This window comes from Cyprinus carpio, chromosome A14, assembly GCF_018340385.1.
Source record: "Cyprinus carpio isolate SPL01 chromosome A14, ASM1834038v1, whole genome shotgun sequence".
Taxonomy (NCBI): Eukaryota; Metazoa; Chordata; class Actinopteri; order Cypriniformes; family Cyprinidae; genus Cyprinus; species Cyprinus carpio.
The window spans coordinates 6,852,758-6,869,145 of NC_056585.1; the positions used below are offsets into that span (position 1 = coordinate 6,852,758).

General features: G+C 36.9%; 1 protein-coding gene across 1 annotated transcript in view; it reads right to left on the bottom strand.

The window, feature by feature from the left end:
- LOC109079918 (transcriptional regulator ATRX-like) overlaps window positions 1-16,388 on the bottom strand; it is a 48,851-nt gene that overhangs the window by 13,606 nt on the left and 18,857 nt on the right. The window contains exons 14-27 of the mRNA XM_042769806.1: window positions 13,830-13,929; window positions 13,562-13,747; window positions 13,312-13,453; window positions 12,731-12,831; window positions 12,479-12,634; window positions 12,031-12,208; window positions 8,677-8,814; window positions 8,278-8,453; window positions 8,010-8,127; window positions 5,391-5,521; window positions 4,265-4,359; window positions 4,045-4,184; window positions 1,953-2,103; window positions 1,743-1,843 (exon numbers count right to left, since the gene is read on the bottom strand). Of these exons, the coding sequence (XP_042625740.1) occupies window positions 1,743-1,843; window positions 1,953-2,103; window positions 4,045-4,184; window positions 4,265-4,359; window positions 5,391-5,521; window positions 8,010-8,127; window positions 8,278-8,453; window positions 8,677-8,814; window positions 12,031-12,208; window positions 12,479-12,634; window positions 12,731-12,831; window positions 13,312-13,453; window positions 13,562-13,747; window positions 13,830-13,929 (1,913 nt within the window). The remainder of the gene's footprint in view (window positions 1-1,742; window positions 1,844-1,952; window positions 2,104-4,044; window positions 4,185-4,264; window positions 4,360-5,390; window positions 5,522-8,009; window positions 8,128-8,277; window positions 8,454-8,676; window positions 8,815-12,030; window positions 12,209-12,478; window positions 12,635-12,730; window positions 12,832-13,311; window positions 13,454-13,561; window positions 13,748-13,829; window positions 13,930-16,388) is intronic.

A 16,388-nucleotide genomic window follows, 5' to 3' on the forward strand; every position in this document is an offset into this window, starting at 1 on the left:
ATAGGTGGCAAAGCCCAAAGAACTTGCGTTCAGCAATTAATATTGTGGCCTCCCACACTCGTGTTCGTAATTAACATTTCATATGTTTCCAATTATTCCTCTGTGATCTTTTCATTACAAATCGCAAGGCCTTAAGCAAACATTTTTTTGAGAAATAAAAAAGGCCTAATCATTTTCAAAATGAAAGTTAAAACAGCTGCGAGGGTTTAATTGGGTCTGTGACCTTATTCCAGAGGCTTTATATTTACATGCACATATTTGTGTTTCTGCGGGCACTAAACCCAGATCTGTGTCAGATGTGTGCGCAAATATCAGATATGCAGTTTCTGCATGTAACCACAGTTTGCACTCGCTTATTTGCTGATATCAATGTTCAATTTACAGCAAATACACAGTACAGACCAAAAGTTTGGAAACATTACAATATTTAATGTTTTTGAAAGAAGTCTCTTATGCTCTTCAAATTCTGCATTTATTTGATCAAAAATGCAGAAAAAACAGTAATATTGTGAAATATTATTACAACTTAAAATAATAGTTTTCTATTTGAATATACTTTAAAAAAAAATAATTTATTCCTGTGATGCAAAGCTGAATTTTCAGCATCATTACTCCAGCCTTCAGTGTCACATGTAACATCCAGTCTATCACATGATCATTTAGAAATCATTCTAATATTCTGATTTATTATGAGTGTTGGAAACAGTTCTGCTGTCTAATATATTTGATGAATAAAAGGTTAAAAAGAACTGCATTTATTCAAAAAAAAAAAAAAAAAATTCTAATAATATATATTCTAATAATATATTTTCTTTACTATCACTTTTTATCAATTTAACACATCCTTGCTGAATAAAAGTATTGATTTTATTTAAAAAAAAAAAGAAAAAAAAAGACTGACCCCAAATTACTGACCAGTAGTGTATATTGTTATTACAAAATATTTATATTTTAAAAACATAGCTTCTTTTTTACTTTTTATTCATCAAAGTATCCTAAAAAAGTATCACATGTTCTGAAAAGATATTAAGCAGCAGAACTGTTTCCAACTTTGATAATGAATCATCATATTAGAATGATTTCTAAAGGATCATGTGATAATGATCCTAAAAATTCAGCTTTGCATCACAGAAATAAATGATAATTTAAAGTATAATAAATTTAAAAACAATTATTTTAAATTGTAATAATATATCAATAATATATATATATTTTTCTGTATTTTTGATCAAGTAAATGCAGGCTTGATGAGCAGAAGAAACTTCTTTCAAAAACATTAAAAATAGTAATGTTTCCAAACTTTTGGTCTGTACTGTAATTCAAATAAAAACTGCAGGACTGGCCATAAACACACAACAAAACACACATAATACAGACACTGTACAAACCATATGAAGTCAAGACAGACAAAAGGGAAAGTTGTATAAGATGTTGAGAAAGACATTACATTTTGAAAATGTTTGCACATTTTTTTTCTTTGGCAGTATGGACTGACTCAATGCACACAATAAGACCAGAAACATGTATAAACAGAGTTTTGAATTCATGCTGATACAGAATTTAAAATAATACACTGCACAAAATAATGCATATAAAATACAATATCCTGTCATTGTTTATAAGAAATGAATTATGAAAAGCATGCAGACTTTGAGTGGCAGAAATGTCTAGCACAGAAAATCCAAAAGATTACAAAGCAGCGTGATTAAGGCTCAGGGCAAGCATTCCTAAAAGTGCCTCACCTTTGTACGGCGAAAGCTTGCCTTCCTCTTTGGCTTTGCCTGCCAACTCCAGGAAATCTTCAATGAGGTCCAGAGAAATGAGAGACTGGCTGAACACCAACCTGAGCACACAGGACATGTGACGTCACGTATTTGATCGTATGACACGGAAGACGATGAATTCTGAGCCGGAGGAAGAACTGTTTGCCAATCTGACAAAACTTAACTCACACTTTTTCTTCCAATTCTTCAGCCATGCGGAGGATCTCAAAAAGAAGCACCATTTTCCCAGAATGCTCCAGCACTTCAGAATCCGTCTCGGTCACAAACTCTTTGTACCAGTCAGGGGATGGGCTTCCAGGACCTGAGTTTGACACCCGGACTGAGGAAAACATAACAGATACACACTGTTGTGGCCATATTTGCAGAAGACTCGCACTGGAGGTATCAGATAAAAGTTTCATTCAGTGTCTCCTCTAGGATTTTGTCCAGCTGTGGTGGCAGGACTGTTTCCAATGGACCCAAGAATCATGTGCGCTCAAACTCAGAATTACATTTATTTTAACTAAAAAAGACAAGTAAACAGTAAATAAGAACAAATGAATAAATAAGTCACAATTGAAAGTAAAAGTACATTAAGTTTTCCAGGTAGGTAATATTTAGGCACAGAATTACTACTGAAACTGAACTGTTAAAAAAAATCAAAACAAAAAACAAATTCAACTGCAAAATAACACTGGATAGTCTGTACTGTATAATTAACTAGTAATGACATAAACTGACAGCAGATTTATTTAGGCTGCTAAAGAATTTAGGTAACCAAATAGTTCATGGTCCCCATTGACTTCCATAATATACTGTATATATACATATATATATATATATATCAAATAGTTCATGGTCCCCATTGTATATATAATATATATTATGTAATTGTAATATATATATATTTTTTTGTCTGTATTTTTTGATCAAATAAACAGTAGCAGACTTTCAAAAGTTTGTAAATGTTTCCCAAAACATTACTATTGTATATATTACAGGTTTCAAAAAAATGCATTTTTGAAAGAAGTCTCTTCTGCTCATGTCAAGCCTGCATTTACTTTGATCAAAAATACAGAAAAAAACAGGTAATATTGTTGAAATATTATTTACATACTTGAAAAACCCAAAATTCCTATCTCAAAATAATAGTTTTCTATTTGAATATGTTTTTAATACAAAAAAATAATTTAATTATGTCCTGTGATGCAAACTTGGGGTCGGGAATTTTCAGCACTCATTACTCCAGCCTTCAGCCTGTCACATGTAATGGATCCAGGATCTATCACTTATGATCATTTTGGAAATCACTTTCTAATATTCTGATTTTATTATGAGGTGTTGGAAACAGTTCTGCTGTAAACCATTAATATGGTTTTTGATGAATAAAAGGTGCTGAAAAAGAAACTGCATTTATTCAAATAGCATGAAGTGCGCCAAAATTTCTATAGCTATATACCCTGCCCTTGATTTTCTTTACTATCACTGACATGGGCACCCCCACTGACTGTGGGTCTTGCCCTGATCAATTTAACACATCCTTGCTGAATAAAAGTATTGATATTATTTTTTAATATGAAATGTGAAATTTTGTGAATAGTATTGATTGTTCACTTGGGTTGATCAGGCGCTTACAAAATATTTATATTTTAAAAACACGCCTTAGCTTCTTCTGCTGCTTTTTTTTTTTTTACTTTTTATTCATCAAAGTATCCTAAAAAAGTCTCACATGTTCTCCGGAAAAATCTATTAAGCAGCGTTTTTTTTGAACTGTTTCCCACTGAGGTGCTTTGATAATGAAACAGCCATATTAGAAATGATTTCTAAAGGATCATGCTTGATAATGATCCTTCAAAAATTCGGCTTTACCCATCACAGAAATGAAATGATAATTTAAAGTATAAGCTTTTAAATTAAAACAATTATTTTCAAATTGTAATAATATATCACGTTTAGAGAATTACATGATTTTTTCTGTATTTTTGATCATGAATAAATGCAGGCTTGATGAGCAGAAGAAACTTCTTTCAAAAACATTAAAAATAGTAATGTTTCCAAAACTTTTGGTCTGTACTGTGTATATATATATATATTATGGAAGTCAATGGGGACGATGAACTGTTTGGTTACCTACATTCTTCAAAATATCTTCTTTCATGCAGGTTTGGAACAACTTGAGTGTGATTAAATGATGACAGTCCATTTTTAGCCACTATTAGTAATAACAGCACTGCTTAACTCCTATCTGAAGAGATGATTTTGTCAGTAAGCTCAGTCATACCCTCCTCCACAGGCTCTGCTCTGTTGCGCCCCTCAGGGTTTCCTCCACGAGAGCTTGTGTTCCACTCCTTAATCACTTCCAGGTCATCGCTGTCGGACTTGTCTGAGCTCTGCTCTTTCCCTTTGCCTCGTTTCTTCTTTCTGTACGGGGAGCCAGATCAGTCATTATACAGGCAGCAGACAGGACGGATACCAAGGAGGAGTAAGGACTCATCTCAAACCTTTTGGGCTTCTCATCTTCAGAGGTCAAGCTCATGGAGGACTCCTCTGTCTCTGAGGCTATGAACTCCTCCATGCTGTCCTCGTCGAAGTATCCCTGTAAGCATGGACGGGGAAAAAGCAGTAAAGCAGCTGCAACTGTAATCATTTAAAGGGCTAATTCAACCAAAAATGTAAATTCTGTCATTGTTTAAATTTATGCATTTAGCAGACGCTTTTATCCAAAGCGAATTACAGTGCATTCAGGCTATCAATTTTTACCTATCATGTGTTCCCGGGGAATCGAACCCCCAACCTTGTGCTTGTTTACACAATGCTCTACCACTTGAGCTACAGGAACACAAACTACAGTTTACTCAAACTCATGTCATTCCAAACCTGTGTGACTTTGTTTAATCTTCACAACACAAATCAAGATATTTTTCAATGAAACCTCCATTGAAAGTCCAGCTAACCAAAACGTAGAACATCCAGAAAGGTTGTAAAAGCTTTGTAAAATAAATCCATATGATTTGAGCGGTTTAATGCACGCATTGTGAAGAGCTTAATATGATAAACCGATTTAATTTAGGCTTTTATGCACACAAAGATATAGCACATCACACGTTTGTATATTTACCAAATGTGAAGTGCTCTATGTATGCGTGTCAATCATTACGAATAGATTAAATGTAGGCTTTTATTTAAAATCATATTGTGTCTCTTTTCATATGGATCCGTTTTAGGATAGATTTATGACCATTTTGGATCTTTTGGTTACTGGACTCTGATGGGGTAGATTTATGTCTGTTTTTTTGTATTTCACAGAAAGTCTTCTGGGCTATCTTTGGACGGTGAGTAGATGACAGTTTTCATGTTGGGTGAACTGTCTCTTTAAATGATCTAATGGATTGTCTGGTTTTAACATAAACCTGGGATAGATAATGTGAACCTGAGAATGTACAAAAGTGCTTCTTTGGCAACTTAAGAACATCATTTGGCTCCCTAGTCATTTTTTTTTTTTTTTTGGATCTGGCGTCCTGTATGTGCACAGAAAGCGATGACTCCAGGCAAAGTTTCCCCTCAAGTAAATTCCCCCGGGGTTGTGTTTTCAGAGAAGTCTGCAGTGCGCTGTCTTTATTCCCTCACCTTGTTTTCTTTACTGATATAGTCCAGCTGGAGGCACCACGGATGGGTCCAGATTCTGCTGAGCATCTGGAAATCCTGGAAGAGTTTGGTCCCGGCGCGGCCTCTTCCACTTTCCAAGGCAGAACCGACACCTGTTCAGAGGGAGACGTTTAGCGCCTGACGCTGGCACGGTTTCTAGCCCAGCGTGCCAGAGCACGGCGCACCGCAGCACCCTAAATCCTGAATTCAGATTAGCCCAGAGGATTAAGTGAGCAGGTAAACAAGCTCTCAGCACTGTGAGAGGCTCACGCTGCCCGTTTTCACACTGATACTTAGAGAAGCAAAGCAAATAAATCTTCCACTCAAAAAAAAAAAAGGGAAAAAAAGAAAGGCTTTGATACAAACATCTTAAAACTGCTGTGTGCCATTTCTGCAATTCACCAAGCGGATTTGCCAAACAAATGACTGGCTATGTTTAAAAAGAAACACTAGAATATAGCACAGTGCCTGACCCATTAGTGACTAATACTGGAGTATTTGAAGCAATCATATCCCTTTTAAACATCTCTTTTTCAAAAACACCAATGTTATGTTATTAATAATCTAACCACTTAGATTGTTCTTATCCTAATACCAGGTAGAAACAGGGCCAGGGTATAGTCATCGCTGCACACAAAGCTGGGATAGAATTAGTATACGACAGCAGCATAGCTGGGATAGTTCTTGAACAACAACAACAACAAAAAAGTCACAGCAGCTTTAACACAGTCTAAAATGCTAAAAGCGAGTTCACCTAAATGTAGGGGTGTAATGATTCATCGATATGGATCGATACATCGATACGATGTCTGACGATACGATGCATCGATGCCACACGTAAAATATCGATATCTGTAATATAAATAGGCACCTTATCTGGCACTTTCCACATTTTCACCGCCAACGCGTGCATTCTCGCTCAAACTCAGGGATCAGGACTCGGTATGAGGACTGCTCAAAGGCACACGATGCTCGGGATTTTTTTGTGGAACAGTTGAGCGCTGTGTGAGAAGTTTTCAGCGCACACATCTGAAGCGTGTGCACACAGACAGCTGCACCGCGCGAATACTAAATTGAGCTCTTACACTTTTTTTTGTGCATGGATGAATAAATACAGACAAAATTACATCAAAATGAGCGCTTTGGCGAATTTCATAGTAAACACAGTCGTTTAGTCAAATGTCTTAACGTAAACAGTTCAGAAAGAAAAGGCATGTGTATATTAAATCCGTGCTTGGTTCTTAAAGTGAAAGTAAACTAATAATAAATCTAATGCTGTCAAAGTGCTCACTGCTCCTGACTAAATAACTTTTGTAACATCAAAAATGATTAATCTATATTTAATTTATACAGTGAAGACTATGCAGTTGTTTTACATTTGATTACTACATTACCGTACCATACCTTAAAATGTATTTTAGACTGAGCTGAAACGCAACCTGAAAAGAAGTTTATTGAACTTGTCTTTGTTGTATTGTATTTATTTTCTGCTATTGCTCATAATTTGGTTACCTGTAGAAAAGATTTTTAGCACTGAGCCCATAGTAGCAGCCAGAATTGTTTTTCCAATTATTTATTTTCTGTATTATAAAAAAAAAAAAAATGTGTAGGCCTATTTTTTTTGTTGTGAATGTCCCAACTGAGGTACACAATGTGAAAATTTCAGATAAATGTTCTTGTTATAAATTTTGGTTGCATTTGTGAGTTAATAAAAATGTAGATGGTTGTTTAAAATAGATGTATAATATCAAAATATCGATCTATATACTTCTGTATCAAATCGTATCGTAATCTTATTGTAGAATTTTTTGAGGTATCGGCAAATATCGTATCGCTGGGTATGAGAATCGATATCGAATCGTATCGTGATGAACCATCCGATTTACACCCCTACCTAAATGCAGCATGAAATTGGATCAGGGTTTAGGTAAAGCAGGCCACCAGGACAAAAGCACAAGCATTAAGGCAAAGACAGTGTCTGGCTGGTGGTCTCTGGGGGTCTGCAGCACAGTCACAACAGCAGCGCAGTAGCACAGCAGCGAGCTCTGAGGAAGGCCGGTCTAATGAGCCTCTGGCTGGGAAATTCTCCCAAAGCTCTTCATTAGACAAGGACATGGGAATTGGTTGAGATCGCCCCGTGGCCTGGTGCCAGCTGCCATTCATCCTCTCCCAGCTGCGGAGCTGCTGCAGAACAACCGCGGCCGGAGCTATAACACCACTAAACCACTTAACTGAAAAAAAATCAGAGCTGGGGGGGAAAGGCTGGTTTCGACTCAGACTGACTGATTGTATGACATACATTTGACAATTAACACTCAACATGACAAAGCGTTTAATAACTTAATAACGTAATTTATTCCTGAGTGAAACTGAACATTCAGTACAAACCTGATGTAAAGTGAGATGGATTTTATCAAAACTTGTAAAACTGTGCTGAGATACAATTATTTTATTTTTTTTTTATTTTTTTTTGTTATTTGTTAGTTGGTGTTTGTTAGATCTGATGAGTTCGTTGTGGTTATAATTATGGAAAATGTTTCTGTAACAACAAAGAGCAAATGTGAAATAAGCAGAAGTGTGTAGTGTGATGTAGAGTTGTACCTGTAAAGTGATCCAGGTAGTATCTGTAGAGCTTGCACTGAATGGGTGATAACCGAACCGCTAACACATACTCGTGCTTTGGTGGCAAGAATTTTGTAAGGGCAGTGTAGTCTCTTCTCTGCGGAAAACAACCATATTTACAAGACTGTTAGTTACAAACAAGCACTGAATATTTCACTCATTTATGGATGTGTTTTATGCAAAATCACGACTTGACAAATAAATCTACAACATTCAAACTTCGATTGGCTGTGGTCTTTCGGCTTACTTGGACGCATCCTGCCAGCATCTCGTAGAGGATGTGCGCGCGCTTCTTCATGACTCGGACATCAACGAGCGTGGAGTCCGCGCACTGGCCGTTCTGGATGGGGTTGATGAAGCGGTTTCTGAACTCCTTCACTGATCCCAGCAGGTTCTCCTTGATGAAGTTCACCATACAGTGATCTGAGGGGAGAAAATGACACTTTCACTTGATTTAGTTTCCACGTCAATGGCACAACCACGAACTGCCATAGACTACCTGAAGCATGATGGACCTTTAATACTCCAGATCTGATTGAAATCTGACTCTGGGAGTCAAGAAGCACTAAATGTTTAGAACCATCTGGAGGTTAGTTTTTTTTCTCAATTTAATTAAAAAAAATTAATAACCATATTGGCCACTCACACTCTATCAGGTTGTTCTGCAGCGGAGTTCCTGTCAGCACCACTCGCCTACGAGTCTTGATGGAGTTCATGGCTTTAGAGACAGCGGACGCTTCATTCTTCAGCACATGACCCTCATCACAGATGACAAAATCCGGACCTGTGCATCAAAACATTATACATTCAGTTCATTTCCATCATGTGGATGTGTGCAGGGCTGACATGAAGTGTATACGGGTATATACCAGTAATTAGGAATGTAACGATTAACCGTGAGCCGGTTGAAAATCAATTCAAATGTGTGACGATTTCAAATCGGTTGAGATGCTAAACAATCGTGATTCAATTAGTGGCAAGAGTTTATATGAATGTATGTCTGATGGGAACTTACTGTCTTTAGAAAGGTTCAGATGTTATTTTTTCTTTTTATCTTGCCTCTGTATAATGCATATTAAAGTTCATAAGTGCAGCGCTGCTTTGTTTACGGCGGAAACCAAGGAACCGCTTTAAGCTCCACCTGCTGGCTGAAAGTGAATCTGCGTCTCGTTCAGCTCGTCTGCCGTTTCTGTTTCATGCAGATATTTTTTATGTATAGTTTCACAAAACTGAAGTTAAATCATTGTTTTTGCTTCAAATGTCTAAATTGTACAATCTAATTTAGATTAAAAACTGCTCATGTTGCAAGTATGCAGCATCTTTGTTTGGATCATGATTAAAATGCAGTGGTTGCCTATAATTGTAAATGGAAAGAGAACAGACAAAACCTTATTTTGTTTATATAAAGATATTTATTTTATTTGTTACTTAATTGATTTGGGTCTTGTTTAAAAATTTCAATTTAGTTTTGATATTTACATTTTGTTATTTAGCAGACTTTTTTTTTTATCCAAAGCGACTTACAAATGAGGAGAACAGAAGCAATCAAAACCAACAAAAGAGCAATAATATGCAAGTGCTATATTAGTATATTATTATAGTGTTATATTTTAATTTCACAAAGATACATGCAGCATTTTGTCCAAGCAATAATAAAAGGACACATTTAATTTATAATTTGTCTTAAATCTCGAATATAATGAATTGAATCATGAGTTGAGTAAATTGTTACATCCCTAACGGTAATAAAAAGGTATCGTGATACCTTGCTTACAAAATCGGTATGATTCCTCATTTTACTAGTACTTGTACTTGAAGAATTTCCTGAGCTGCATCAATGTGCAGCAGGACTTCTGAAAGATCTCTTTCAAGAGTTATTGCGCTTTAATGGTCAAATACATACACAATTATGTTAAAATGTCCATCTTGGCTAATGACTCAAGTGAATGTAAACAGCTGAGAAAGAGAACGCAAGTGTATCAATATATTTGATCCGTGCAGCTCTTAAAGTGACAGCAGTCTAATATTCTTGCTCCTGTCTGTATCTATTAATCAAGCAACAAAAGAAAACACAGAAAACCACTCACTTATCTTGACTGACTAACTTTACTAGCTTTAATAAGGATCAGTGTAGGAATGTTTAATTCATAGAGTGAAGACTATGTAGTGCTTTATAGTTTTTATTTTTTTATTTTGATGATTCAATTTCTGTATTATCTCTTACTTGAATGCTTCTGTTAAATAGACCTACTATTCATTTTTAGAAAAAATAATAAATAAAAGAATTAACTATAAGTTCCATGTGGTTCATCTATTATTCAATGACTTTTCCTGTTGTTTTAGATTTTTGTGTTGGTATCGGTTCAGTAGTAGTATCAAGATATTTTAGTCAGGTATTGTATCGAAGTCAAAATTTTGGTATCGTGACAACTACTTCTGACTAACACATTTACAACTAAAGCTGCAAGCAGCGTTGAAAGGGGCCGCAAAAATACCCTATCATACACAGCCCTATTTACAATAGTTTTCCAATTTTAATAAATAAATATATATATATATATGGGTCAAAGACGAAAAAGTGTTTAAGCATAAAAAAAGGTGTAATACTGCTTTAATCTGTTGTAGTTTCCCCCCCCCCCCAAAAAAATGCAAAAAGTTTTCTGTTTTATTTAATTGCAATTTTGTTTTGTTTTTCTGATCAAAAAAATAAATATCATACATTTGTCCCTGATTTACAGAAGACACCCAGTAAAATGTCATTCAGTTGTAACAATCTTGTCAGGCATATTTACAACAAAAATCAATTTTATGACACATTAAAAGACTAATTGCTTTCACCCCAAATACTAATGAGTTGTAATTTTACATTTTTAAACAGCCACTATCCTAGGTTTTGCCCATTTGTCAGTAAGAATTTTTTACTAATTTACAATAAAGTTAGTATGCTCCATTATTCTTTTATAATATTACACGTCAGAATATATTTGTACTGGCTGCACAATCTAACATTATTTCAACCAAATTTTGGAAAAAAACTTATTTGAAACCTTAAAAGTAGACATTTTACTTACATTTAATGTGCTTTCTATGAACACAAAATCACTTTTGTACATTTCTTTTGATGCGGCCATCTTACCGTCTTTGACCCACATACATATATATATATTTTAGGGCTGCATGATTTGGGAAAAGAGTCTAATTGCAATTTTTCTGGTTAAAATAGCCATTTGCGATTTAAAGTTAAAGCGATTTAACATATTAACAAAAAAATAGCAATATAATAATTAGATAAAAATCAATAAGATAATAACATTACTAATTTGATCTTACTGAAAAGTACTGTTTAACAGAAAACTGCAGAGTTCCTTGTTAACATAAAGGCCTATAACTGTACATCACATGATACTGTTATGATAAAAACTTTGACAATAATTTCTTAATTTTTATCAGGAGGTATGTACAAATTAAAAATGCAGTCCATGTCTTTGATATGAAATATGAGCCTTTTATACATCCACTATAGGGAAAGAAAAAAAAAACCTCCTGTACTTATATACACTGGAAAAACACATAGATTATCATATGTTTACTTAAAAGTATTATTTTTTCTATGCATGCCTAAAATAGGACTGAGTGCACATTACGGAGTGCTAAACACACATTTCATTCACACAATATGCTAGAAATGTATGAACTGTTTAAACATGAAGACAATAAACCTTCAATATATGGTTTATCTGCGTTCTTCATGCCATCTCGGGTATTTTCATAATAATAACGAAAATGTATGTAATACAATGCTAATCGACGGTAAGATTATATTTTGTGCCTCGTTCTATAACAATAAGCCACATCAGATCAGAAAACGAAGTTATTTCAAAACACTCGACGTTTTGATGTTTCGGAGTGAAATCAGGTTATAATGTTCTCAACAACAGGTTTATAAACGCTTCTCATTAAGTTTGAGATGCAGTGTATTTTGCTAATGCAGTAAGTTCACCTGGATCAACTAGTGTTTTCTGAAAGATTTCTTTCAGCTTCTTGCTCTTGATGTTTCGTCCTTGCGTGAGGTTGCGGTACATCTCATAGCCTATGATCATGACGCCGCCATCCTCCTGCCAGCGCTGTAAAGCGTACGCTCTCTCCTGAGGCCTCTTCACTGTGGCCAGCTCTATCACCTGAAACACAAGTCAGATTAAACGTCAACAACTCGAAAGGAATGTGCTCCAGTTTACATATACGTTTCTTAAAAGTGCACCAACAAAACTCCTTAATTAAAACTTTTCCCCCATTTTAATTCTCTGAAGTACACACATTACATACAATATGGGCACTTCAAAATAAATGTGTACTTATTTGTTACTTTATTAGTTTCAAACGGACCCTTGTGAATAATTGATGGTAATGAGTAATGGGAAGATCTACGAGATACAATAGCAAATCTCTACCTCTAAACTCTCCTCATCCTCCAGGCCTTCTTGCCACTTCTCAAACTCGTTGAGCCAGTTGAGCACAGTGTTGAGAGGACACACCACCAGAGCTGTGCTGAAGTTCAGCTTCTCACACAGCAGCAAAGTGTGGAGAAACGTCACCACCTGCAGGACGACAAGAGAACAGCAGAGTCAAACACTACCCATCTCCTTCTACACATATTATTATTATTGTTATTATCATTTATTCATTTAAGTTGGATGGTTTTTTTTTGCTAGATGCATTGGGTGGGCCAGAATACAGCCAGAGCCAGAAGACTTCTCCACCTTCTTCACCGACTCACAGCAGCAGTCCCACATGAACTGCACTCCTGCAAACAGAAAACACACCAAACCATCACTTAGCATCTGGGTTCTTCCGTGTGTCCTCCATTTAGAAAAGGACATGGCTATGATGACCTAAAAAATGCATGAAAAATGAGAAAGACAAAACGACAAAATCATCATCAAACATCAATTTCTGGGTATAAGAGCCATGAAGATTTGTTTAGATTTAGTGACATTTTGATGTCATTTTTGGCCCATGTAGCCTTAGCTGCATCGGCAAGAAAAGCAGTTTTAAAAGATATTTTATGTTGAATGAAACTGGTCCCATTTTGATTTGATGACGACTTTAAAAATTGATTTACTTCAGGCAACCCTTTTCATTGACATCGTATGAGCCACAAATACTGAACTGTTGCTCAACCCAAAGCATAAAAAAAATAAACGTGACATCTTTTTTTTTTCTCCCTGGTACTTAAAAAAACAAACAAAATAAGCCATATAAGGAGTGGCGACTGCGGACTCACCATCCACCTGATGGGGTTTGAGTTTGGTCACCAGGTTCCTGTGAACCTGCACTAATGGTTCCTTGGTCTCCTCGTCCTCATCCAGCACCAGCTTTGTGGTGATGGGACACGTGACCTGCGATGACTCCTCCACCACGATAGTCTGAAACCAAAGAGTACCAACTGAGTTTTCTCTGCAAAATGCCAACTATGATTCTGCAGAACAGTTTCACTATGCTGAGCCCTAAACATCTGCATCTTCAGTTTGTACCTCTCGCAGTTTTTCCCTCAGCCGCTCCCTCTCAGCAATGCGCTTCCGCCTCTCCTCTTCCTCCTTCAGCGCATCCCGGGTCTCCGTCCGCAGTCGGTCATCTTTAATGATCTTGCGGATCTTCTTGCGACCTTTGGGTGTTCCTTTCTCATCCTCTTCATCTTCTCCATCCTCTTCCCCTCCACTCTGGAGAACAGAAAAACCAAACACACTTCATATCAACGGTTCTTGTATTATTTTGCTGAAACAGATCTGTACTGTACGGTACCTTGCCACTGGACGAAGAGTCTTGAACCTTAATGCGACGTCGTTTCTTCTTCTCTTTCTGGTAACTTCTCTCACCGTCCTTGCCAGCTTTATTGGACGACCTGCAAGTGTTACCACAACATGTTCCATAAGAGCTGATTCCCCATCGAGGAGTAATTCATTCGTTGTAAAAATGCATTAATCCATAACCTCTAATAATGAAGCAGAAGATGTGGCTAATGCCATTTTTTGATTGGCACAAATAATTGTAAACTAAACACTTAATACATACACTAATTTTTTTGAACAGAGTCTCTTCTGCTCACCAAGGCTGCATTTATTTGATCAAAAATATAATAACTGCAATACTGTCAAAATGCATTACAATTTAAAATAACTGTTTTCTATTGTAATATATATTTAAATACAATTTATTTTTCTAATGTCAAAGCTATTTTTTCAGCATCAAGTCCGGCCTCCCTCATATATGTGACCCTGGACCCCAAAACCAGTCAGTCTCGACAGACGAAAGAAGGCGGAGCGTCAGTGCACGCTTCCTATGACATAATCGTCACAGACCAATGGCAGTACAAAAGGTGTTTTGCAGCCAGAAATAATCGCTTTGCAAAGCAAAAGCAAAAGTTTGCTTTGGCATGCCGTTTCAAACTCCCAAAACAAACACAAAAACGAACTTCGTTTTGGCAGGATTTTGTTTGAAATCACGTCACATCAGTTCGTACTTCGATTTCGCTAAAAGTATATCGGGGCCTTTAACCTGTTAACCAGCACCCCCCATTATGGGACTTACCTGAAAATGCCCTACCTAACTTAAAATTGCAACAGTTCCTGACTTCAGTGTGCTACACACACAATTTTGGTGTCTTTGGAAAGAAGACCCGTTGGGCTTTACTATCAATCATCCAGAGTTGATAATGCTCAAAAAGATAAAAAGTTATAGACACTGAAGTGCCTTGAAAAAAAATTATTTCATATAAAAATACACTAAATCAGTCCTGGAGCAATCCAGAAAAGTAATGGGTTGAAAGTCAGATGTCACATGAGTTTCTATTTCAAATCTGAAGATGATACCACAAAAAATTTGATTCCTGCCACCACTTTTCTGTCTAGATTATGTCTAGTCCACAATCCCCCTGGTATCTGGTACATAACTGCGTTTTGTTTATGCATGTTTTGATGTGTACTGCTTACACAAATTTAGAAAATACATTCCTTATAAACTTTCCATTGAAAAACAGTGATCTGTCGCCGATGCTTGAGGCTTAGACCGGGGTCTCAAACCCTGCTCCTGGAGAGCTACTGTCCTGCAGATTTCAGCTCCAACCCCAATCAAACACACCTGAACCAGCTAATCAAGGTGTTCAGGGCTACTTGATCATTACAGACAGGTGCGTTGGAGCAGGGTTGGAACTGAAGTCTGCAGGATGGTAGCTCTCCAGGAGATGATATATAGTTAGTAATGATTAATTTTGTCCTCTTTCATTTAATCTATTCGTAAACATAGACTCATGCAAACAAAGAGGGTTCAGTGCGCTGGCATCCAGGTGCAGGTTATCAGGTTAAACAATGCCCATGAGGTGGCCAAACCTCTGGTACTATGTGCCCTCAAACCTTCTTGAGTACTAAGACCCATGCTAATATTATCCAATATAATAGCTTACACTACCCAGTGGGGCAGGCACTGACGAGAAATAGGTTTACCCTTATGAGAATCAGCCCATGAGACAACTAACTGATTACTTCTTAATCCCTTCGTCCTGTCCACATAATGACGCAACACACGGTCAGGGCACAATCAATGAAACCGCTCCTCTTCCGATGAGGAAAAAGGCAGCAGATGACAAGCCAGTAAATCCACCTCTCTACAGGCCAAAGCTGACTCACTCACTTTAGGCACAAAGGGTGGATAAGTTTTAGGAGTCATTTGCAAGAAATCCAGAGCAAATGGCACACAGGTTTTATGAACCGACATAGCATGAAATTCACCAACTCGTTTACTTATAGTATTTCTGTCAATCCCCACATGGCATGCAGAAATTGAGACAAGATGAACCTTAATGGTAGAGAGGGCTCTTGAAGAAAACATAAAACCTCTGCCACTGAACATTGAAAAAGAACAATTTGCCTTTGCGCACACCATAGCTCAAACATATCTGATTTCCCATCTTATGCAGAGATAGCCGCTCTCGCATTCTCAATTACCCTTGGAGGTGAACCCGTAACACTTACATTCAACCTCTCACGGGCCAGGTCCAAAAAGCTACTTTGTCCGGTGCCAGGTGAAAAATCTCTCCGTAACAGGAGGTCCCTACACAACGGGAGAGGACAGGGCTGATTGCATCGGAGCTGGATTATCCCCATCAGCCACAGTTTCCCTGGCCAGTTCAGAGCAATCAGTATTGCTGAGTGACCATCAGGAAATGAGTAAAGCTGTACGTTTGCCTTTTGCTATTCACCCCAACCTGTTAGCAATGTATCCGTTGTTACTACTTTTCTCAGAAAAATTGCTCGCAAAAAAAAAAAAGTGGGATCTAAGGACATACACGCTGTGCCGCTTCCCAGT